The following is a 26,426-nucleotide window of genomic DNA, read 5'->3' as shown; positions in this document are numbered from 1 at the left end:
GCAAAAAGAATCATATCTAGAAAAACTAATTTAAAAGTTATGTTACATAATTGGTGAAATAAAGATAATTAGCATGGAAAAATATATAATACAGATAAAATGAAATACCTTTGTACTCAGTTAGAACCTATACAGAGAAGTGTGTACTAAGCTATCTAAATGTAAAGGGAATGGAAATTAAGCAGTATTGAAAAATGTTTTGATAGAATAACTGAAGAAACGAGTACCAAATCATAGCATCTGGTATAGGGAAAATAACAATTATTATCTAAAATAATGTCAGAGGACAGAATGCTCTAAACAAGAAAACAAACTCTAAAAACAGAAAGAAAAAGATAGGAGACGGTAGAGCTAAAATTGTTAGTTTTTATAATATTAATAGGTAAAATGTACTAATATAATTGAAACCTGGTAGATTTTATATTTTAACTGCACAAAAACTATCATATTGCAAATCTGAAGAATCTAAGATAGGAGAGGCTAATTTCTTGTAAAATATTTAGATATGGATTCAACAAACCAATCTTTTAAATCTGTTATTAACAGAAAATGCTTTAAATGATTAGTTTAATTCAAAAAAGCTAAAATATTATATTATATTAATCCATCAAAATTAGCTGATTTCCTGTCCTGGATAAGCAACTTAATAAATTTAGCTTCCTATTGTAATTGTTTATCTCTTTAAGACTTTCTGAACTTAGAGAATTCTATTTACTTCACTATACATTTACAAGGAATTATAATGAATGATATGCAAGAAATTATACAACTGTAGACAGGATTTGGAAAATGAAATAATATGATGATATAAGAAAGTTTAAAATATGACATTTGTTTACATTGACATTTCAACAAAACTAAATTTTATTTTTATCATATTAAGTTTGGTTGCTATAGTTTATCAATAAAACATTCTATCTGTTAAAGTTAAAATAGAATGTTTTACAAAAAAGTTTTCTGTATCAAACTACTTCAAAATGATGACTGATCAACCAGCTGATAACAATCTTACATAACAGAGTAACTGGTTGAAATCTGGAAAGCCACCAAAATACACTAGTCAATAAAATTAATAATAAATAAATCAGCATATAAGTATTTTATATACACATATCTATATATATCATCATCATCATCATCATCCTAGTCGAGAAATTAGACCCACAGCAACCTTTTTGTCAATTTAAGATGAGAAGTGAACAGACTGGTTTTTATTGTTATTTAAAGATTTGCTCACCTCTCTTCCTCAAACTGCAAATGAAATTAGCTGAAGGCTACATATTAAAATGTAAATAAATATGTGTAAGGGCACAATTTCATTTGCATAATGGTACAACACTGACAATTAGATGGTAATTAGAGGAGTACCAATGTAGTTAGAGTCACTGCAAATGTTATCCTAGAGGGCTTGTCCAGCCACTTGGATTGAGTATCAGATTAACTGATTTCATTGTTATTTAACAGTTCACATATTTGTTTACATTTTAATAAGAAGCCTTCAGCTACTGTTCGTGGCTGTTTGGAAAAGAGAGGTAAGAGAATCCGGATGGTTTGTTAGATAACAATGAATCTGAGCAACTCAATCTTCATGCCAAATATGCCATTGTGTGTCTAATCTATCGCTGAGATTAAATACCTATAGATATGTATAAATACATATAAATATTTATTATTCATAACTCATACTATAATCACACATCTAGCTCTGACTAAATTTTAAATGTTATTATTTTATTTTAATGTTAAAGAAAAACCTGTCAGAAATTATAAATTTGACTCTAGAAACAAATTACATTCTGTTTAGTTTATTTTTTTAGGAATTGATGAAAAAATATTAACTTCAATAACATTAAGGTGTTTTAAGAATATAAAAAGAAGCTGATTAAATTAACAATAATAATAATGAAATATGCTATGGTGCATATTTCATTTGCAGAAGTAAGTCAAAACAATTTTTCTTACATTTAGGAAATGTTCTAAATCAATGAAGGGAAACATTTTTGCCTTCTTTCAAAGTCTTTATTTCTAAACTACCATGTTAGAGTATTCCTTTACGATGCATTTTTTCTCATAAGAATGGACAACAATGTTTGTGAGAGGACTTGAAAGACATTTTTTGAAGGCGACTTCAAATCTGACAATGAATATTCTTTATCAATTTTTATTATGAAAATCTACTTGGAACTGTACCATTGTAAATAACTTTTAAATTTTTATGCTGAGATACTTTGCAATTTTCTAACAGCAGTCCTAGCTATTAACCTTTTAGTAGTTAAACCAACCACACCTAGCTCAAATGTTCTATCTGTTTTATATTAAAATCAGTCAGATTTGGCCTCTTACACCTCACCTACGATGTCATTAAAAAAATAAACAATTACTTCATTAAAGTCTCAAAGCTATGAGATAATGCACAATTAATTCAAAACAATGTGAATAAATAAGCATTGCATTTGACAGAGTAATATGAATGCTACAGAGTTCAGAATTATTATTTGGTATAATTTGTTCTATTAATGCTTCTTTTGATAACAGATGCCCCCACTGTTACAAAAATTAGATTTCTACTATTACAGAAGAATTATTAATTCTAAATTCCGTTTGGAAATTAATAAAATACTTACATTTAGCACATTATGATCAATTTAATTTTTTAAAAATATAACATTAACAAAATTTTCAAATGCAAAATTTCTCACTAACAATCTGCACAAAATTTATGAAAATATTTGGTTACACTTTTAAGCTAACATTCAAAAAGTATAAATAACCAGGAAGCTTCATTTTTCATTTGCAGCTATACAGGATTAAATGAATGTAAATATTTACAATAATTTGTTAGATATTGTTACAATTTTTCTTATGTTCTGCAGACAAAAATTAGTTATTTGAATTTGATCAAAGCTACAAATATCTAAAAGCATTATATTTCACAAATTCGTAATTTTTGTTTATATACAAAAGAAAAAAAAAACTGTGAATACTACGACTATAAAGAAAACAGTGAAGTCTGATTAATATTATATGTATTTCAAAATCCACACATGATGGTAAATTTAGACTCTAGAAATCTTTATAAGAATTGGAATCAGCATCTACATATTAAATGTAACATAGGGATGGCTGTCTCGTTCTTTCTCTCTGCATGTATGTATGTATATATGTATGTACGTATGTTTGTATGTATATATATATATGCATACATATATGTATATTATATATGTATATGCACACATACATATATAGATATACATATAAATATATATATATATATATATACATATAAATATATATATATATATACATATATATGTATACATACATATATATATACATATAAATATATATATATATATACATATATATGTATACATACATATATATATACATATAAATATATATATATATATATACATATATATGTATACATACATATATATATACATATATATGTATACATATATATACATATATATATATATATATATATATACATATGTACATACATACATATATAGATATATATACATACATGCATATACATACATATATAGATATATACATACATAAATATATACATAGATATATACATACATGCATATACATACATATATAGAGATATACGTACATAAATATATACATACATATATACATGTATATATACATATATAGATATATACATATATAGATATATACATATATATACACACATATACATATTACATACATACACACACATATATATATATATATATATATACACACACACACACACACACGTGTATATATATATATACACACACATACGCACAAACATATATATATATATACACACACATACATATATGTATATACATACACACGCACACACATATATACACACACACACATATATATACATACACACACATACATATATGTATGTATGTATATACATACACACACACATATATACACATACACACACATATATACATATATATATATACATACGTATATATACATGTGCATATGTATACATATACATATATACATACATATATATAAGAATGATGCACTTCTGCTTATATACGTAAGTATACCTCTATGAATTTAAATGTTGAAACACCAAGAATAACTTGTTATCGACATACTTAAAAAAAATAATGAGTTACTTATTTTTACATATTAAGTTAATTTTGATAAGCTACAGTTTGATTTGAAAAAAAAAAAAAGAAGTGAATAACCAAGAATAAGTCAATAGAATTTATCAAATAACCATTTCAGAGGAGTTAAACATCAAACAATATCCTGAAAATAGATATTTTCGAAAAAATATTACAAGATATTAACATATAGATGAAAAGATTAAATATATATATCAAAGAATTTAAAACTACACACAACTAATGTCAGATAAATCTAAACAAAAACATTTCAGAATAGCAAAAAATAATAGGAATTAATAATACATGTTTAAATAAGACATATTAGAAAATAACATAAGGAATTATTAAATTTATAAAGGATTTTTTAAAAATGGATTATTTAAAAAAAAAAAAACTAACAAGAAAACAAATTAAATAAAATAACTGTCAACTATATTATTACATTTCTATAGTAAGCATCTAAATTTTGTGTACCATAGGGACTATATTGAAGTGAAAGACCCAAAACACACAAGTAGAGATAGCTAACTCAAAAACATATATAATCGGAAGTTTTCTGAACCTTTAGATCTTAAACCGAGAAACAATACAAATGCGAATGGGCCTATTAGTTATTAATAACATTGAGTGCAATAATCTTAAATACAAAATGGATATATTGAGAATAAGACTGATGAAGTAGGACTGACAAATTTCTAGTATCCTCTCTGAGTAAATGTGAGTTACTTCCCCTGTAAATCTTTCCATTTCAAACTATCCAGTAATATATTCAGTTATTTACAGAAATTATTAGATAGAAGCATATAGTTAAACCATGTTAGTTATTTTACACTCCTAAATTAAATGTAACTTTAACCAAGTATTATAATTTAAAATAAAAATATAAGGTAAACAAAAAGAAAAATACAAAAATTTTCTATGCCACAGTAGAAAAAGAATAAGCTCGATGGTGAAAGGGACTGGATTTGTTAAACCTAGCAGGTGGTAATATGTATTGAAAATACAGTTGAATAACCTATTGTAGAGAATGGCTATGAAAGAGGGTAAGAAGAAATCAAGTCACATCAGTGAATAAGAAATTGAAGATACTTGTTTATAGTAATATCTTTCTAGTCATTTAAAATTAAAACTTTCTTTCCTTGCTGAAATAGATTGGGTAGGTCTATATAATAATTTCTTTTTATCATTGCTGACATATTGATAAAGATATATATTTTAATAGACTATTCTAGTTGCAAATAAGAACAGTCACATATTTGATAGGCTAGTGGTTAGTCAGATGGGAAATAAAACTGTAGTGTTGTGCTGTTTAGATGAAGTATGGATTGCTGTTTTAGCCTGAGCTCTTCATCGGTTTATGCTTTAGTTTATAGCCTAACAATAAACAATAATTTTGTATTAATCTTGACTCTTTCATTTTCTTCCCAACAATTCTTTTTTTCAAAGGCAAGCTGCTCATAGGAAGTTGAATCAGTAGCAGAGGGCCTAAAAAGGCTCTCCATGAGCTACTTAAAAAAAAAAAAAAAGGATATATCAACATATACAAATAGGCACACATCACTCACGAAAACACCAAATCTTATAATATAGATATATGTATATAATGTTTTTATATCTGTTGTAAAATGATGAACACAAATATATTATTGGGGATGAATGTGCAAGAATGAGGAAATCTGTGTAGCATGTTGTGTAATGAATAGTTTAGACAACTATTGAAAGAGGAAGGAAAGAAGAAATTAATAAAATAGGACCTAAAGAAATCAGAAGGAAGCAAATAAAATATACAGAGATAGCTTAAAAACATTTTTTTTTCTGAGGAAGACAAATGAAAGTTTTGAAGAATAGAAAAATCAGATATATAACCAGACCAAAACCTTGGGTTGAAATGCTAATTATTGCAATGATGGGGCAGACTGTAGAAATAAACTGTATCAAGTATCATTTTAATAAGATACTGAATGTACATTATGAAGAATATGTGGGGGAAAAGGAGGCAAAATATGACATACCTGAAAACTGGAATCAGTTAACTTGCTTCAAAATATGAAACAAAAATGAGAAATTCGAAAGAGAAAAAAGGAGGTGAAAGGAAGAGGAGAAGGCAGAGGTGGGAATGTTGCAATATTTTCATCAAGCTTTGTCAGATTGAAATTTTAAAAAATAGCTATATCATAGTAAAATGGAAACAGACCAAATGTAATACTTTGAAGTACATTTTATAGAAATATTTTCATGCGAATTATTTATTAATTTATGAAATACAAATATTTGTTGCATAAGCTAAATTTGAAAAACTTAAAAAGTATGTGGCAAAAGGCAAATCTTAAGGAAGCCCATAGCTGGATACCAGCTGTTAGAATATTTAAAACTAAAACTATTATTAACATGTGTATGAACTTAGAAACATCTTTGCATGCAAATGTGTTGAAAACAAAAGAATAATAATAATAAAGTAAATAGGAGATAATAACTGCTTCTTTTTTAAAAAAATAAAGTCAACAACAATGTTTTGATGATCTCTAAGAACTGTAATGAAGGATACAGTTGGCAATATGATGACAAGCACCTAAATGAAGATGGCTGATAGTGTTTTTTTTAAAATTTAGAACACCTAATGAATCAAGATACCAAATTTGAAAATTGTGAGTGGATGATGAGTTGCCATGATGTAAATATTGTTTGAAGTAAGGTAATGTAATACTGGACCTACCAATCTAGAGACAAATACCTAAGCAATTAGTAACATTGCAACCAAATTATAATAATACTTCAAATACGATATCATGATTACATTTTTGAAGTAAATCAAATCTTGAGGCTGAACTGAGTTTTAATTTTTTTAAATATTTTAACAACCATCGTTAAAAAAACAAAACAAAAAAACTATTTGATAGAATAATGAAAATGTTAAAGAATACTTTGAAACTATTTAAAGGAGATTTAGTCAAGAGTGAAAAGAAAAGGTACAACTAAAGAAAGAAAAAAAGAAAAATTAATAAAGAGAAAACTAAAAGTTAGCATTATATTAATGTTAGTTGATAAAAACAGAAAATAGTTTAAGTTCGGTTATAATATTTAGGAATGAATGAAACAGAATGTAGAGAGATGAATAATGTGTGGTCTCATTTTTGATTCTCTAAATTTTATAATCAAAAAGGGGAGTAATAGCTGAATTATAAGCTTTCCCTGCACCTGTCATATAACTAATATTAATAATATTAGCACAAAAGATTACTAAGAACCTTCAAGATTATATCCAAAGGAATGATTTGACCTCTTAAAATTATGATACTAAAATACCTCCTTTACTTTTGGTTTTGGCTTTAACTAATGTAATATTTGATTAATGTAGATATAACAGAGAAAACTGGAATATATATATATATATATATATATATATATATATATATATATATATATATATATATATATATATATATATATATATATATATATATATGATGCACATGAATATATGAGGCACATAATGGTTTGAAATAAATGTTTCCTAACTACTGATGTTTTTTGCAGTTTTCTTACTTTTATTTAATTTACTTCCTCCCTTCAAACAGACACACACATATACAAATACAAACACAAACATATACTTGTGTACATACACACACACACACGTGTCTAATATCATAAAGCAACAGTTATGATGAAAATGAAGATGGGTGGCGATGGTATGAATGCAGGTATTCAAAAATTTTAAACAAGGGCTGTCATTACAATACAGGTTTAATATCTGTATTATACGTGTATGTGTGTGTATATATATACTATACATAGATGTATGCATACATATATATGTATGTATGCATAATATGTATATGTAAAAAGACGGATGATGTGAAACAGTTGAATACAAGGGAAATGATAATCCAGGGTAATCATTTAACATAAATGAAATGGCTTTACATAAGCCTATGATTATTTCCTTGAATGTTGTGAATAGTGGTGGGAAAGAAGTGTATGAAATTTACAATAGAGAACTGGTAACTAACTGAACAATAGACTCCCACTGGCTGTCAGCAGCAGTGTGTCCAGAAGAATATATTTAAAGCAATATAAACATCTAAACCTTTCATTCCTGAAAATAATAATCAAAGCACTTCATAAGTGAAGACAATAAAACATTGTAGGATTTTATGCTTCAGTTACTATGTTACTAAATAAACAATTGCAATGTAGTATTGATAATGTAAATAAATGTGTTGCTAAAAAAAAAAAAAAAAACATTAATTCAATGGGTTTTAAAACACAAAAAATATATCGTTTATTATTATTTTTTTCTTTGCTGAAATACTAAATTATGAATATATATATATATATAATATGATAATTCCTGATGAAATATTTCAAATACTGATTGATGGCTTGAGACTAAATGTGGATAAAACAGCTCAAATGAAATTTTAAGGTATTTGATATTTTTTTGGTAAATGGTGATGGGATATAATTCTTAGTATATACATACTTTCTTGTTTGTATTTTTAAAATTATTTCCTGGAAATGAGATTAAACACTGATTCCTACAAAGAAACGCTTCCAATTCACTCCCCAAAATTCATAAAATATAAACAAACGCAACATGCGAGATGAATTACTGACCAAATTAGCCATGTATCATAATTGAAATCTTACCAATTATATATATTTTTACTATCTATTTAATGTTTATGGCATTAATATTGAAAAAAGAAACAAAATAAACAAAAAACAAAACAAAGAGCCACGAGACATAAATTCAAACAGTATGTGTAACTAACTTAAATTTTTCCACCCATATTTAGAAAATAATTTGAGCAAAATTTTAAGCTGCTATATTTGTTTACTGTGTGTATGAGTGCATATAAGTGAGTTTTGTGTGCATGTATGTGTGTGTTGTTTAGCCCCTAGATATCCAATGGTCGAGCAAACCTATGGTGAAAAGAACCCCATCCATGACTATCTCATCTTTTTGAGATAAAATGTACCTAGTGCTACATTTATTGACTACCTTCAGTCCTCTCCAACTTTTATTTTAATGATAGGATCTGTTCTGATGGCGATTTGGTTGCCATTTCTCACAGATTGAGGGACCATAGAGAAGCTACACTCCATAGCAGAATTTCTCGCAGGTATCCAAACAGATATATATATATATATCATTCATTTGTCCAGGATACAAATTTGGCCATGATGAGATACGTAAATGCAAGTCCATTTGATTGCTTAGTGGAGATAGGTTTCCTCAAATGAAGTCTAATAAAATTGTATAAAATAGAAATATTAGTGTAGTAGCCTCATATTTTTATGGTATTATAATCAGATTTATATATTGTATTGTGTAATTATAAGTTTCCAAAAATTCTCTGACAGATACTTTGTATGTACTGATAACAAACTGTTACTAAATAAGCATACATGCTAGTATTTATATGACTGAAAATGTTAGTCCAAAGTTACTGAATAAATAAAAAAAAATATAATAGATTCTTTCGATGAAGAACTAGGCTAATGTTTAAAACAAAGAATATAGTCAATTTAATTAATGCCAGTGTCTTATTAGTACTTATATTATCAACTCCTGAAGGTTGAAAGTACAAGTTGATACTATAAATGACAAAATATAATTGCAGCTTTAATACTCTTTTATAATATAAAGAAATATTTTTTCATTAACATTTTCAGTAGTTTGTTATAATAAAGATTTAAGAAAAATAATAGGCATTTTAAGCCTTATATCAATGGAAAGAAAAAGAATAAACAAAAAGATACCATAGGTATAAAGTTTACATTTCAGATTATAAGGTTAGGAAAAAAAAACATTTAATTATTAATATAAAAAAAAAAAAGAAAACTGTAGGCTAAATGAAAGAGGTATCTGTTAAATGCTATGTGAAAAATTAAATAAGAAAAAATAAACTTACTTATTTCTTATATTAAGAAATTACTATTGTAAAATAAATAAAATACTAGACTATAAGATTAGCAAAAGCACATCAATATGCCTTTCAAATAAAAATTTTACAAACTCTTATATTTTTAAAGAGATAGAGATAATACAATGACACTTCAAAGGAAAAATGTTCACCACACTTTGATTTTAAACTAAAGGAAATTTTTCCTTAAAACCATTATATTTATAAAAAAAATATAAATTTCATACTATCTTTGTGTTTGAAAGAATAGCTTGAAAGAAAATATCTTGTAGTGCTAGTTACTATACTTCTATAATGTGTTATATTAAATATTCTACATATTTTAAAGAGGACTAATATTTCTACTATCTTATAATCCAAATGGCAAAACCCCATCAAAAAAACAGAAATGATGAAATTTTTCACTGAAATTTAGATGCTTTTAAAGAAAATGTAAATTTTAAACTATCTTTTAATACCCAGAAAAGATAAATAGAATATTTAAAACTTACAGAGGTTTAAATTCTTACCTAAAATTGCACTAGAATCTCTGGAACCAGTTCCTTCAAGAACTGTTTTCTTCAAGATCATGTGACCAATGTAATAGCGTCCATTAGCAGATCGCTGCCATGTTACAGGATGCTAAAAAGACAACAACAAACATGAAATGAAAAATATGAAGACAAGTTCAGTGAGAAATATAATTGAAAAACAATTTGATGGGTATAAAAACGGCCTAAAAGATCTAACTATTAGAAAACTTATATTACAGAACAATTATCAATTGTTTGGTACATACATTATGAAAATATACCTCTCTTAAAAAGCCCAATAAGGCATTTCTTTTAGGGATAAATAAATCAAGATTAGAATATGGTCTTAGATTTTAAAAACCATCATAATTTAACATGATATCATTATATAAATCAGTTACATGAATTTCAACAACTGAATGAGCAACTGAAGTTCTTAGTATGTTATTTGAATAACAGAGTACAAAAGTATAACTTCTCGTTCATTTATAGATATTGGTTTATTCAGTAATTCTAAATTATACACAATTATAACTTAGTCAACAAAATTACTTGAAAACAATTCAAATAAAATACATTTATAAAACTTTCAGATATTTGAATCCCTATCACACTTTTTTTCTTGTTAAAATGAAATATTTAGGATAAATTTCTAGATTTATGATTTCAATGCACTTTATAAAGATATTATATAAATTTTATTTATGGAAAATTTAGAATTGCATCTAAAACAAAGCCTTGAGTTGAGTAAAGCAGTAATTAATATAAATCTTAGACAAATACTGAGAATACATCATTTTTCTTCAAAATTTCAAGAGAAATAATAGTAGCAAATACTGAAAAGTATTTAAATTTGCTTGGATGTAAAGGATGTTTACATTATAAGGTTTATGCAATGAAAATTAAATATAAGTATTTGACAAATATAATTCCATGAGCTCTGGCAGGCTAATACTGTGTTTGTACACTTCTTCAAATCATTTAAACATTAAGAGATGAATGTTAATAAGGAATAAAAGGGATGAAGATGTCGAAGAAAATATTTAAGTGGTTGATATCAATGTATATTTTGAATTAAGCTCGGTAATTAATTATAGAAAATTACTTTAAATTAGAACAAATAATTCTTCAGTAACAAGATTTTATTATTCAGAAAATATTGTAAATGATGTAACAGTGACTAGATTCAAATATGTACAGAATAATACTTCTAACTATGAAATTAAAATTTAACAAAATATAAAGAAATAAAGTTTTTGAATTAATGTGAAACATTTTTTTCGATACAATACTAATTACTTACTATTTAGGCTGAAAATTTAAAAAAGAGGTTCATCAACGTGCATAGAAGTTATATCACAATATGTGCTTCACATACAAGACGGGGGAACCAGAAAGCATTCCAGAGAAATAGAATGGTGAATCATATTATTCAAAGAATTTGTTAATGAAACAATAAAATTGTCCAAAACAGAATTTTACTATTTGTGATTGAATTTCATGCAAATATTTTATGGCAGCCTGACATTATATTATTATTAAAGTTTAATTTTCACCGGAGATAAATATTTAGTTACATTAAAAAGAAACTAACTGAAGAGATGTAATAATTATTCTTAAGAGATCTACTACAAAGATCCACTGTACTTCTAACACCTTGATATATAAACTTTTATACAGAATAGGTTGGCAGTGACTTTGAAGTTTAAGCTTGCTCACCAAGAAAGCCAGAACATACATGTCACTGTCAACCTTTTCAAAGTTAAAAGTTAATAAATATGAACTCTACTAAAAAGTATTGAGTAATCTTTCATTTAATGTTCAATTGCTTTTATCTATAACTTGACTTAAAACCAAACCTTAATACACACACACACAAACAGACAGAGGGTATTTCCAAGCAAACTTTAGCAGGATAAATAAAAACCAACATAACAATATTACGCAACATGCGCCCAGTTTTAACTTCCCTATTTCTTCTTTTAAGCTGTATGAAGAACATCATTGCAACAGATTTCATTCTGACAACAGAAAATGAAATGGTATGCTGTACTTGTGACCCAAGCCACCAACCTTGGTGACTTGGAGATTGCAAGCTTCTTGAATACAACTAAATACTTTGTATTCAAAGTTGGTAAAAGGCTGGAGGACATCTGTAGCTGAGAGAAAGAATCATTCTCAGCAGTCAAACATCATGATGGCTATTGTTCATGCAACAGGTGCAGGACATCTCTCTATATATAAACGGCAAAATGTCTGTCTGTGTGTGTGTGTATCCTTTATACAAATCCACAATTTTTCAGTTAGATGGCTCGCACTTTCTATGGTCATTCAAAACCGTCCAAGGGTGGTCGTGCACATCTTTACATTTCCCCAGTCACCCCACAAAGCCATTAAAAATCAATAGAAGTGACTTTTTTGTGAATTTTCTATCTAAAACCCAATCAAAATGCCCAAAACTTGTTACACCAATTGAATTCCAGCTAGCTGTATGTGATTGGTCGGAGATTTGGACAGTACTCGTGTGTATGTGTGCATGCACGCAGCTGTATATGCATGCACTAGCACTATGACCTGGCAACGCCAGGTCATAGTGCTAATCATCAATACTAGTGCTAACAGGTCACTGATTGTCATCAATGAGGAGTTCAAAGTAGTGGAGTCTACTATCAGGTGTGCGGTGTAAAAGGACTTCAGGTACAAATGTTATGTAAAAAGCAGAGGATTGTTCATGTCTAGTAAAACCTAGAACTGTGTTATCAGTAACTATGAATACTGTGGGGTCTCTTAGCTCTCTTGATATGAAGAAACAGAACTGCTGTCGTGGGAGTGTCATCACAGATAGCAGAGAAAAGCCAGAGGCCCCACAGTCCTGAGGACCAAAGAGGCCGAGGGTTTCGATTATTGCTGTTATAGGCAAGATGAGCAGAATAGGTGAGTGGGAGGGGGAGGTGCACTTGATACTGGCATATCTGTTTTCACATTGAGATTGCTATAAGGGACTGAAAACAGTTTTGAACTATTTCTTTTAACGTTTCTAGTGGAACAGGCATACTGTTTTTTGTGTTTGGTGACTGTTTTTCCTTGCATTTCATTTTGTTCTTAGTTGCTTGGTGTAGCCAACCAATCTATTTCTCTCTCTCTTTATATATATGTATGGATGCGTGTGTCATCATCATCATCGTTTAATGTCCACTTTCCATGCTAGCATGGGTTGGATGAATGACTGAGGGCTGGGGAACCAGATGGCTTCAATCTTGATCTGGCAGAGTTTCTACAGCTGGATGCCCTTCCTAACGCCAACTACTCTGAGAGTGTAGTGGGTGCTTTTTTCTGTTTTGAGCAAATTCTGAGTGAAATTGGTACATAGAAACTGTAAGGAAGCCTGCTTTATATATATTTGTGTGTGTGTGTGTGTGTGTGTGTGTGTGCAAATGTATGTGCTCAAGCATGTATATGTTTACATCCTGCCACTTCACATGTAAAGCTCTGAGCAAAAAAACAAAAAAGACAACTAAACTAAAACAAACATACAAAAATAAAACTAACTTTTTCTGATACTCTCTGTACTTCCGAAGAAGAGTAGAATAATAGATCCCTTACTTGCAAACTGGAAAAGTGTTAGTGACAAGAAAAGACTGCCAAATAAGGCCTTATCTATATATATTCAACTACTCCATGCTAGCATAGAAAAACGGATAGAAAAATGAATGAACTATAAATATATGTTCATACTTATATTAAAGGCATATTAAGCAGCATTGTCTGAAATATAGTCATGTACCATCATATATAATATGTTCTTGTCATTTAGACATGGAAAGACAATATACTGCAAAATATATAGTGTACATAACCATATTACAGACTAATGTTCCTTTTTATATACAGAGAGAAGAAGAGAGAGATAGAGATAGCGAGTGAGGTGTAGACATAGCTGTGTGGTTAAGGTATTAGTTTCTTCACTTCATGTTTAAAAAGTTAGCTTGCAACTACATGGCTTGGGGTTCAGTCCCATGGAGCAGCACCCTGTGCAAGTGTCTTCTGCTTTAGCTCTGGGCTGACCAATATTTTGTGAATGAATTTGCTAAACAGAAACTGGAATCCTGTTGTGTATGTGCATATCTATCTATCTATCTATCTATATATATATATATATATATATATATATAGTGTGTGTGTGTGTGTCTGTGCATATTACAGTTTCCTTTCCTTGATATTACATGCTAATAGTAAATAAATATCACTGATATTAAGTAGAGCTGTTTGTTTCCAAACTCTAATGAAAACATGTCTGGACTAGGGGAAAATATTAGTTTGCTTGGAGAATCAATCTATAGTAACTTGTCAAGCTTTTATCAGTACTCAAAATATTGTGCTAAGCAGATCTAAATCACACACACACACACACTCAATGATGAAAGTGATGCATGAGTGCTCAACATATTACATGCAATACAAAACCTTTTAGACCAGACCAACAATGCCAACCATAAAAGTAACAGTGTGTAAAATAATTTTGTACGGTCTACAGACATCATCAAATATATTGGTTGTTGTTTAGCCCCAGATAAGCCCTGATTGAGCTGACCAGTGACAAGAATCACTTCAGCAGTGACCAACCTTTCTTTATTTCCAAGTGACAGGAACACAAAACCACATTCTCTGTCATGTCCTTTTCTAAGATGGTAGGGTGTAATTTGTGAGAGATTTGGCTGCCATTTCTAACAGTCAAGCAACCATGTAGAGGCTCTTTATTGGCCCAATGATTTTTTTTTTTTTTGCAATGTGGTACATGTTGAATTACATTCATGAATTTGTTTATAATGGATGATATCTGTACGGAAGCCAATCCATTCTTTTTATTTAAATCTTGTACTTGCACCAAGGAAAGGCTAAGCAATTAATACAATAATGGGTGAGTGCAGAACTGAATTCAGTGCATTTATTATTTAGCTATTTGCCAACTATAGAGGCTATGTCACTAAAGAGAGCTAGAAAGAAGAGAAAAAAATAGGAAATTAAGAAACAAAATTAAAGCAAGATAAAATCTGAATGAGGTTGCAGAGTGAGAAGAAAATTCATAAAATGGTCTCTCCATGAAGTTTAGTAGATGTTGATGGTAAATACTTAGAGTTTAGAGAAATATAAATGTGAAGGACACATACATATGATTTTCCAATTGGCTAAGTATATTTATATATCAGATTACAAGCTGAATAGTTGGTAATTCATCGGTCATTGCCTGAATGTGACCATGAAACACTCTGAACCTCTAGTCAAACTAGCTGAAGATAGCTTTGTACACCAGACACTAAAATTGCTTAATTCTTCAGTAAGTGAAGCTTGAAGAATGATAGAGTCCATCTGATTAACTTGCCCAAAGCACACTGCCTAAGAAGTAATTCTTCAGTAATGCCTTAACATATAACACACGCATGGAATGGTTGTCTGATAAAGAAGTTCATTTTATAACCTTGCAGTTTGGGATTCAATTCTACTACGCAGCACATTGGATATGTCTTTTACAGTGAGCTATAAAGACAACCTTACATCTAATTTAAAGTGGGCCAAACTCCAGCCCCATGATCTTGTGCATACTGCAGTTGACCAGACCAAGTGGCACAACCTAAGCTCCAAGGCAGCAAACAACTTCCAGTTAAAATGGTGTCTGCAGCACCTCAGGGAAAGCCATGAGAGACACAGAAAAGTGTCCACTCCTACCCCAACAAGTAGTGTTCTTTGCCCAACCACATCTGACTTTGCCTAAGAAGTCACATGAGCATCCACAGGCAGATGTTGACTATGTAACACAATTGTCTTTCTCAGACTCAAGAAACTACCATTTTTATCATTATTATTATTATCATTACTATTATTTTTATCATTATTATTATTATTATTATTATCATTATTATTATTATTCTTATCATTATTATCATTATTATTTTTATCGTTATTATTATCATTATTATTATTATTTTTATCATTATTATTATCATTATTATTTTTATCATTATTATTGTTATTATTATTATTATTATTATCATTATTATTATCATTATCATTATTATCATTATTATCATTATTATTATTATTATTATTATTATTATTATTATTAAGGTGGCAAGCTGACAGAATCATTAGCATGTCAAGAAAAATGCTTAATGGCATTTTGTCCAGAATTCAAATTCTGCCGAGATTGAGTTTGCCTTTCATCCTTTCAGGGTCGATTAAATAAGTACCAATTGAGCACTGGAGTTAATGTAATTGATTCAGCTCCTCCTCCAATCTTGCTGGCCTTGTGCCAAAATTTGAAATCATTTTTTTTCACTTGTTCTTATAATTATCATATATCTTAAAATTCAAATTAAAAGCTGTTCTGATAATATATGCATTACTGGTTGCACATGCATAGATTATGTGTTTTGTTTATATGCCAATCTGCTCCAGGATAGTATCCTAGGAAAGCTCCCTACACAATGCTGAGTATTAAAGAAAACTGAATATCCCAAACCAGGTGAGCAAGAATGATAGCTATCAATATTTTGCTACCATTGTAGCTCTTTGGTACTATGTACTCGACACACCTTGAAATGAACTGAATTGCCACTCTGGGACATATATGCAGACAGGGTGAAATCTATTTGCTGATGTGCTGTTGCATAGCACATATGAAACAAAATTAAATTTCAAATAATAAGCAACACTAATAATACTTCCTGAAATTTTGAGGGAGAGGACCAGTTGATTACATTAACGCAAGTGTTCAACTTGTACTTAATTTATCGACCCTGAAAGGATGAAAGGCAAAGTTGACCTTGGTGGAATTTGAACTCAGAACGTAAAGATGGATGAAATGCCACTAAGCATTTTGCCCAGTGTACTAATAAGCAGCATTAATAATGTAAACATTAAATGTATATATATATGAGCAAAATGATGATGATGGTGTTCACAATTCTTGCTGACATCATGACTGGTTGCTCTGTGCTTTTGAAAACTAATAAAATGAAAAAAATAAATCCTTTGCTTGAGATAATGAAGTTAAGAACTGGCAACAGAAAGTGCATCAAGCCATAAGAATCTTGCCTCAAATAACCTTCCATCTATCTTATGCTAGCATGAAAGCCAAACATTAAATGAAAGAATATATTCACAAATGTAATGAAAGTATATATTTAATTAAAGTGATTAAAGTGTATGGAATACTATATTAGAAAAAGACAACTTTAAAACCATGTAAGCAATTATCATCACCACCATATCGTTGTTTAATGCCCATCTTCCATGCATGCATGAGTAGGCGGTTGATAGGAGCCAGCCAGATAGAAAAACTACCTTAGGCTACTGTGTCTGTTTTGGCAGAGATTTTATGGCTGGATGCACTTCCTAACACCAACCACTCCGTAGAGTGGACTCAGTGTCTTATCTAAAATGAAAAATTCTAAGTTTGCAATTGATGGTGCACTTAGTATGATCTTTATCAATTTATACATAAGAAAGAGTTGACTTTACATCTTTAATATATTTTATCTCTCTTTTGTATGTTTCTCCTGGCCCATTCCTATTCCCTTCACTTCCTCTCCCCTTAACTGATATTCACTGTGTCCACCTCATTCCCATCTCTAATCATCTATCACACACTTTGCATACTCCAGTGCAGTTACATACCCACCCACCTTTATTCTGTTCCTCTATCCCTAATCTCTCTCTTTTATATTCACCTTACACTTTGAGAGCACACCATCACCTTCTCTCTCTCCAGCTGGAGAAGCCATATTTTCCCCTCTTCAGCAATACACCTGTTCCTCTATCATACTTTCACCTTCTTCAGTACTATACCCCACTCAATTGAGAAATTTTGTCTCATGAGTACATGTTGGCCTCATGTAAAAAGTACTCAATACTGCCTGTAAAGTGGTTGACACTAGGAAGGGCATCCAGCTCTAGAAACCATGCCAAAGCAAATATTTGCGCTCAGTGCAGTCTTCTGGCTTGTTGGTTTCTGTGGAATTGTGCAACCCATGCCAGCATAGATGATGATGATGATGAGGATATATATATATATATATATATATAAAGATATAAAGGGTAAGGACTTTGCTTCAGTCATGATTGTGCATAGGATTGCACCTACAAAGTTACAAGCTGAGGCACAAGTCTGGGCAATGTTGTTTGTGCAAACCAGCCTCCCCTCTCTACATCACTAGTGTTATCCAAGGGAAAGGCAAAGGCCATTACAGATTGGCACCAGTGACATTGCAACTCACTTCTACAACTGAGTAGACTGGAGCAGTGTGAAATAAAGTATCTTGCTCAAGAACACAACACACAGCCTAGACCCTGAATCAAACTCACTACCTCATGATTGTGAGCCCAATGCTCTAACCACTGAGCCATGTGCCTTCATTTTGATATATTCATATCAAAGTAATATAATAACATGATTTTGCCATGTACTCACATATGTATACATTGTAATATTTATAATGGTGAATATTTTTTTTACAAATACATTTAAGTTCATTCAAATTCAAAGTATTAAAATATCACAACCAAAATAGAAACTGTGAGATGTTTCTGTTCTAAATGTTGTTCATAATCTAAATGTATACAGCTGATTATTTAAGATACAAACTAATATTAAAGCATTTTTGAATGGTCACTCACTAAATAATTTTTTATTAAAGTGTATAGCTATAGGCACATAATAAGCCATTTTTATTGAAGTGTAAATTATGGCCACTCATAAAAATCATGTAACTTAATGTATCGAATAATCAATAATAATAATGTGTCTAATAATCAATTATCCTTAGAACTAGCATGAGTATCACTCACATCTCTGAGTTTTGTCTTTAAAAAACTAAATGATATACCATAGTGGACAACAGTGTGAATGTCTGGGAATCAAGACAAGATAAAAGATGTTGGTCACAATGTCAGTGAATAAGAAAACTCAATCTTTTATAATATATTAAGCTATTTTACGTTCTCTCTGAATAAGAATTAGGTATGAATTGACTGATAGGATCTGAGCCATGTATCTATTGCTAGTTAAGTGACCACATTAAAGATTAAATTATGGATCACCTGTTATTTACTCTTCTTAAATTAGGTACTACAATGTTTTCTTTTTCTGATATTTTAACAGAACAATTTATCACTAACAGAAAAAAGATACTTTACTAATGTCCAATACAGCAAAGGGTCTTGCTTGTGGTTAATGTTTGCATTAAGAAACAACTCCATTAACAGCAAAAATGTTGATGTAAATGATGTTAGATATCATCAGTACCCAACAGACCCTCTGATAGTTCTTGAACCACATATCTATCAACTTGCCAGAAAGAAGGAATGATAGGAACCTCTAATATAATCAGCTATAACATGGATGTCTAGCAAAAGACAAATACATGACTTCAAGCCCCATTAGTCGGCTTCTTGATCTTTTTTTGTCACAAATTCATACTTAAAATGCCTAATATCCAATGTTTCTATTTTCCAACTTTCTTAATCACCTCCACCTTATCGTATATATATTGATATTTTTCAAAACTGTTAATAACATAAATATTCCATTCTTTATTTTTACCATTTATATTAATATTTCCATACTTGTGTTAGTTGTATGGAAGCTAAAAATTTGGGTCTGTGCCTCTTGTTGCTGCAATTATTTTTTATAGCTGGATATCCTATAATATTCAGAGTGGAACTAGTTGACAGCCAGTCAAACTGAAGCAAGCAGAGTCTGTGCATTGCTCAGGGGCACAATACATTATATTTTCTGTCAAGAAGATTAAATCTTTATTGATCTATTTTTCAGAAATAGCAGGGAGTTAAAATTCTCAGAAAATTTTACTTAGGAAGTAAATTTATAGAAGTAATGCAATTCTCAAAATACATAAAAAAAAAAAGTTAGAACTAATGTTTTCCCCATATACATACCTATATATAAATACACACATAAAGGAAATATTTGATTTTCAATTTCAGATGAACCAATTTATAGATTAAGCACGAGTGCTGTGAAAAATTGTGATAATAATGACACAGCTCCATAGAATAGCGTGCAGAGTTGAACAACAAGTGAAAGATACTGGCAAGCTATGGTGAACAGCTTTCCATCTAGAACATAAGATGTATATGTGTATATATATATATATATATATATATATATATATATATATATATATGTAAAAAAAAAAATTAACAGAAAAGCACTAGTCTACTGTGAGAGATTTTAACACTTCATTTGAATGAATCCAGTGTCGAACTTCTTACTGCATCTAACTAGAAGCTTAGATAATAAAATACCAAAGGCTCTTTGTTTCGGTAAATAATTCATCAGCTGAAGAACTTTGAGAACATTTTAAACTATGTGAGCCCATTTTTTAAGACTTATGTTATAGGGTAAAAACAGAATGTCATGCTAAATATTTCAACTATGGAGTGTATTAAATCGTGTATATTTATTACAGTGGATCTTATTAATATGTATTCTAAAGTTAGTGTAAGTTGCATTTATTTTGATGCATTCCTTCTTTTTATAGTTTTCAGTTTTGATACAATTTAATATTTTCTCCAGCAAAGATGATGATATTCAAAACCAAATCTTCAAGAAGGTTTTGCATCCAAAAGTGATTATACACAAACTTTTATATTAATAATAGAAAAGAATGAAGAAATTTAAATACATAAGTCTATCAAATTCTATTCCATTAAATTTTAAAAACCTGATTAAAATACATTTATTTTATAGCATTTTCATGAACAAATGATTATGTTCAGTATTTATTTTTAACTCTTAGAATATTATTATCTTTTATGAAGTTTAATAATTATAGTAAGAATATGAAAATTGTTTAAGTTAGACTGAAGTTGAACTTGTGCAAATATTGAGTTGGTTTAATTCTCTAATGGTTCATAAAAAACTAACAACAATGGCACTCAATAATTATAGTTATATTATTGTTAACATTATACTTATATTATTATATTATAGTCATATTATAGCTAACAAATAAGTACTTATTCATACTTTATAGTCATGTATCAATAAAAATTGTAAACTGTAAATGAATGGCTGTACATATGTAACACAAAAATAGCTCCACTAAAACAACTATTGTGAGTGAAATGAAAAGTTTAGACTATTAATTTGAAAACACAGGAGAATTAAAGATAATTTTAGATAATGCTAGACTCTGTTAAACCATTAAAGCCCTAAAGAAGTTTATCATATTTTTTTATAGATATCACACAAAAGGTTGCTAGCAATGAAACTAATAAGAAAAAGAACTGCTCAACACTTACTCTAATAAATTAGAAAATTACTATTTTTAAATCTCACGATGAGAGATATTCAGCAACAGTACTTTGGAGTTGGTAAAAATCTTTACTCCAAAGTACTGTTGCTGAACACTTAGTCTAATATTTTCTTAAAAAATAATTAACTGATAACAATTCATTCTCTGCTATTTTGACTCTGTTGTAAAAGATTTTGATAAACCAAGGAAATAATAATCCACAAAATACACTTATTATTTTTACATCCATTTTTTATGCTTTCAGGGATTTAATGTTTTTCTTTTCCTTTTGACTTTATAAGTAGAGAGTGAAATATATTTTATATCAAGTAGGCAAATTGGAACAAGCAATAATATGCTTTGCAATAACTTTTATTCTAAGATTTAAGTCCCTGACTATGTGGTTAACAGCAAAACAGTATCGCAGTAATTGTTCCTTCATCACTTCAACTGTTAAAGTGAACTATAATACATGAAGTAATGAAGATTACCTACAAGAGTTAGGATTAATTATAACTCAGAAATTCTACAAACATAAATGATAATCTACTTAATGTGAATGTATTGTAAGAACACTATAATGCTGCAGGCCTGGAGTGAGCGTCTTGTAGAATGGTAAGCATTGAAAGGGATACTTAAAAGTACAGAAATATCAGTAGCCCGCTCAAATATCAGGTGCCCTCGCAAGACAAATACCATAATATTAAAGCATTCTTACAAAACATCCATGTTAAATAGGATTCAAAGGTTGTTATTCAGTAATAATACAACTTCTATTGCTAATGTGTAATAAATGATAATGTTTGGATAACTTACATCATATTTATTCTAAAGAATTTTCTAAAATATTATAAAATATTTTGAAGTCATTTTGTATTTTAATGCAATAAAATATTTTAAAGTTTTTTAAATTTTATTTCATGCCAGCTTTTTCGTGTTTGTGTAAATTGTAATTCAGAAATTTGCATTGATTTTATAGTTCAGTATCCCTTTCAATGTTTACCATTCTGCAATGGAGAGTAAAACCTATATATTAACTAGGTTTGATTGAAGCAAACAGAGGGGTATAAGATTATTTCATTCAAATAAAATACCAAAACCACTACCTTACTTGATTGAAAAAGCAGGTTGTGTGTATGTGTGTGTGTGTGTGTGTGTGTGCATGACTGTGCGCAAGAACAAAATAGCTACTTTCTGTTACAATACAAAAGCAAAACAGCTTCAAGCAAGATAGCTTCTTACATGATTGACAAGAAAATATCTGATTAGAAGCTAGGTTGTATTGTCAATTATTCCCTATACCTTCTATAAAGTCACTCTTCACTTTACTAATGGTGCTCAGTCAATAACAATAATTTGGGTACCAGGAAAGCTGTGACTGTTAAACTTTTCTCCAAATTGTCCATTGTGAAACAACTGCATTTTAAGCTGATGTAAACAAGTATTTCACTTTATAAAAAGTATTTGTGACTGCTTGAGAATAAGCTTCAAGTAAATTTACAGAGAAATATTGTCATAAAATGTTGATGTAAATACAGTTTGCTTTGTAAGCCTGAAAAAAGGCCCATGATTGCATGGACAGTCTATAAAGTTAGAGTGGAAAAGCAGAATCTGAGAAAACTGGTGACGGTCTGCATCAGCAAATAACAAGTTTAATAAATTATTGTTTATTATGAAAAATAAAAGGAATCTTTAATCTCTCAAGTAGGACCCTTCATAGATGAAGGGTCCTCCTAAGACATTAAATTTCTTTTCTTTGTCATGGAGAATGACTCCGTTACATTTAATATAAAATTGTTAAAGTAATGCTATTGTTTGTAATATAACTTGTATGTATTATATTACATGTAAAAAGCACCAACCGATTGTGGCCATTTGCCAGCCTCCTCTGGCCCCTGTGCCGGTGGCACGTAAAAAGCACCCACTACACTCACGGAGTGGTTGGCGTTAGGAAGGGCATCCAGCCATAGAAACACTGCCAGATCAGACTGGAGCCTGGCGCAGCCTCCTGGCTTCCCAGACCCCAGTTGAACTGTCCAACCCATGCTAGCATGGAAAACGGACGTTAAACGATGATGATGATGTGTTAGTCATTCTAGTTGAGGGTGTGAAGCAGTAACTAACTATTGAAAAATAGTTTATTTTTCTATGTAAAATAATTCAAGTAATTTCACATAATAAACTTCATGTACAAAATTATTTGTTTGCCATGTCAGAGAGGTTAAATGAATTATGATGTGAATCAATAATCTTACAGGACTTTTACTAAAATGAGAAAATATATAACTCTATCAAAACGCAGTAAGCTGATTCTTTAGACCCTGAGATAGATTCTGTTTTCTTAATACATATTTTTAATAAGATTCTAATTGATATTTTACAGAGCATGAACAAACTATAAAACACTATGTAAAATTAATGTTATTATTCTAGATGAAATGTAAGCTATTATTCTTGAAATTGATGTCAATTTATATATAAGCAAGCTTGCTTCTGTAATACCTGTCATAATACCTCATATACAGTTGAAAGAAAGATACAAAATGTCTACATGAATCACAAACATATAGTCATTGCTTTGCCCTAGATTCAATGACAGTTTAGTAGATGAGAGACTTATCTCTTCTGAATAGGATACCACTCTAACATGAACAGAAGATCCTAGAATAACGTCTAGATGCCACTTTGTAGTTGCTTATGTTGCTATAGAAAGCATTCAAATCTCCCTCAAATTATACTCTACCATCTGAGTGAAAGATACACTGGACAATATAATCCAATATATCTCTTTGTATTTTAGAAAAAGAAAAGTTAGTCATGGTTGGAATATCCGTGATTATAGGTCTGCTTGGTAAAGACCTAAACAACAATATTTCTGTGAACTATGCTCTTTAGAATTAAATGTCCACTTAGAGACAATGAATAGTTCAGTGGCCTTGAGCTCACAAAACAAGAATTGATCATTCAATATTTTCTCCTCAGAACATTTCTGCATAGAACAAATTTAGTTTAATATCTAACGATATAAAGCAATCAAACTTGGCTTATTGTTTTATTAGTACTATCTATGTTAGTAGCAAAGTTAAGTCTTTTCTCTTATAAGTTATTCCTAAAAATATGCTTTAAAATATGTGGTTGTGTGGTTTAGAAATTTGCTTCCTAAATATGTGGATTTGGGTTCAGTCCCACTGTGTGACACCTTGGGCAATCATTTAGCATAGTATCATAGGCCAAACAAAAACTTGTGAGTGGATTTGGTAAGCAGAAACAGTGAAAGAAGTCTGTTGTGTGTGTGTGTGTGATTGTGTATGTTCATTTGTCTTGACATTACATGATGATTGTAAATGAGCATTGCTGTTATACAAGCAATGTTGTTCATTTTTAGTGTTCATGGAAAATATATCTGGCCACGGGAAATGCTACCTTGGTTAGAAACAGCTAGGGTTGGCGACAAGAATGGTACTCAACCCTAGAAAATTTGCCTCAACAAATTCTAAACGATGCATACAAGTATGGAAAAGTGGATGTTTAATGATGATGGTGATGATATTTAGAAGTTTAAATATTTATATTATTTATATTAGAATTTGATATAACTATTCACTGAATATGCTTTACTATGTAGTGTTGTTCATATATGGATATATGCAGGTCTTTTGATTATTGCAAAATAAAATAGAAAAAAAAGATGCGTATGATTGCTAAGCCTTTTCCTCCTAAGATCCTTCAGCTTGTACCCCTTCATCATGTATCTGTTATGTGTAACTTATTTTGAAGCTTTCTTAGAGTTTGATCTTCAATAATCGTTGGTTCTACTTGAACTGATCAGTTGCACTCATTCTATTTTCAACACCTATGTTACTTTTTTTCCAAGACCATGAATTACTAATGCAACCTTTTATTCTGAGGGATTCAATTCTATAGAACTTCCACTCTTTCAATATATTATGATCTTTCAAATTATGGAGTAATCAAGACGATCTTATTCCTCACTTCTCAAATGCTTTATTCCACAAAAGACAAGTCTATCTACATTAAAGAATATTATTGCACTTGATGGTAGAAGACAAATTATTAATTGAATGCAATTTTGTAATGTTTTGACTGTCTACACTTTCTTAAAGGAAAATCATTTTAAAAAGAATGGGTAGATTCTTATTTTATGAGCAATTTTTATAACCTGCTAGCATTAACATAAAATAGTATCCACTTAACAGAGGCATGTTGTATATTCTTTAATCTCAAAATATACCAATACTAATAGAAAGCAAAATGTTATACACAATTAGTAATTTAAAAAATATTTAAAATCTGAACCATACTAGAAAGAGATTAACTAAATAACAGTATTTGATAGATATCATGCTAGAAATTTAAATTGAACCCCTAAAATATTTTCACTAAAGCACATTTAATAAAGCTATTTTTCACAAAGATGGAATCACTGAGTTTGCAATTAAAATGCTTATGACCAAACTTTCTCTTTTAAAACAAACTTTTAACAACCAATTGATTTCATGAAAG

The 26,426-nt window shown here is 29.5% G+C and overlaps 1 protein-coding gene across 8 annotated transcripts in view; it reads right to left on the bottom strand.

The window, feature by feature from the left end:
- The window catches only part of LOC115209232 (regulating synaptic membrane exocytosis protein 2), a 238,561-nt gene that overhangs the window by 118,822 nt on the left and 93,313 nt on the right, over positions 1-26,426 (bottom strand). For all 8 annotated transcript variants that reach the window (XM_029777506.2, XM_036501023.1, XM_036501020.1 and 5 more), the window contains one exon: positions 10,588-10,699. In XM_029777506.2, the coding sequence (XP_029633366.2) occupies positions 10,588-10,699 (112 nt within the window). The remainder of the gene's footprint in view (positions 1-10,587; positions 10,700-26,426) is intronic.

The sequence above is a fragment of the Octopus sinensis genome, linkage group LG3 (genome assembly GCF_006345805.1).
Source record: "Octopus sinensis linkage group LG3, ASM634580v1, whole genome shotgun sequence".
Lineage (NCBI taxonomy): Eukaryota > Metazoa > Mollusca > Cephalopoda > Octopoda > Octopodidae > Octopus > Octopus sinensis.
This window is presented reverse-complemented; position numbering and strand designations above follow the sequence as displayed.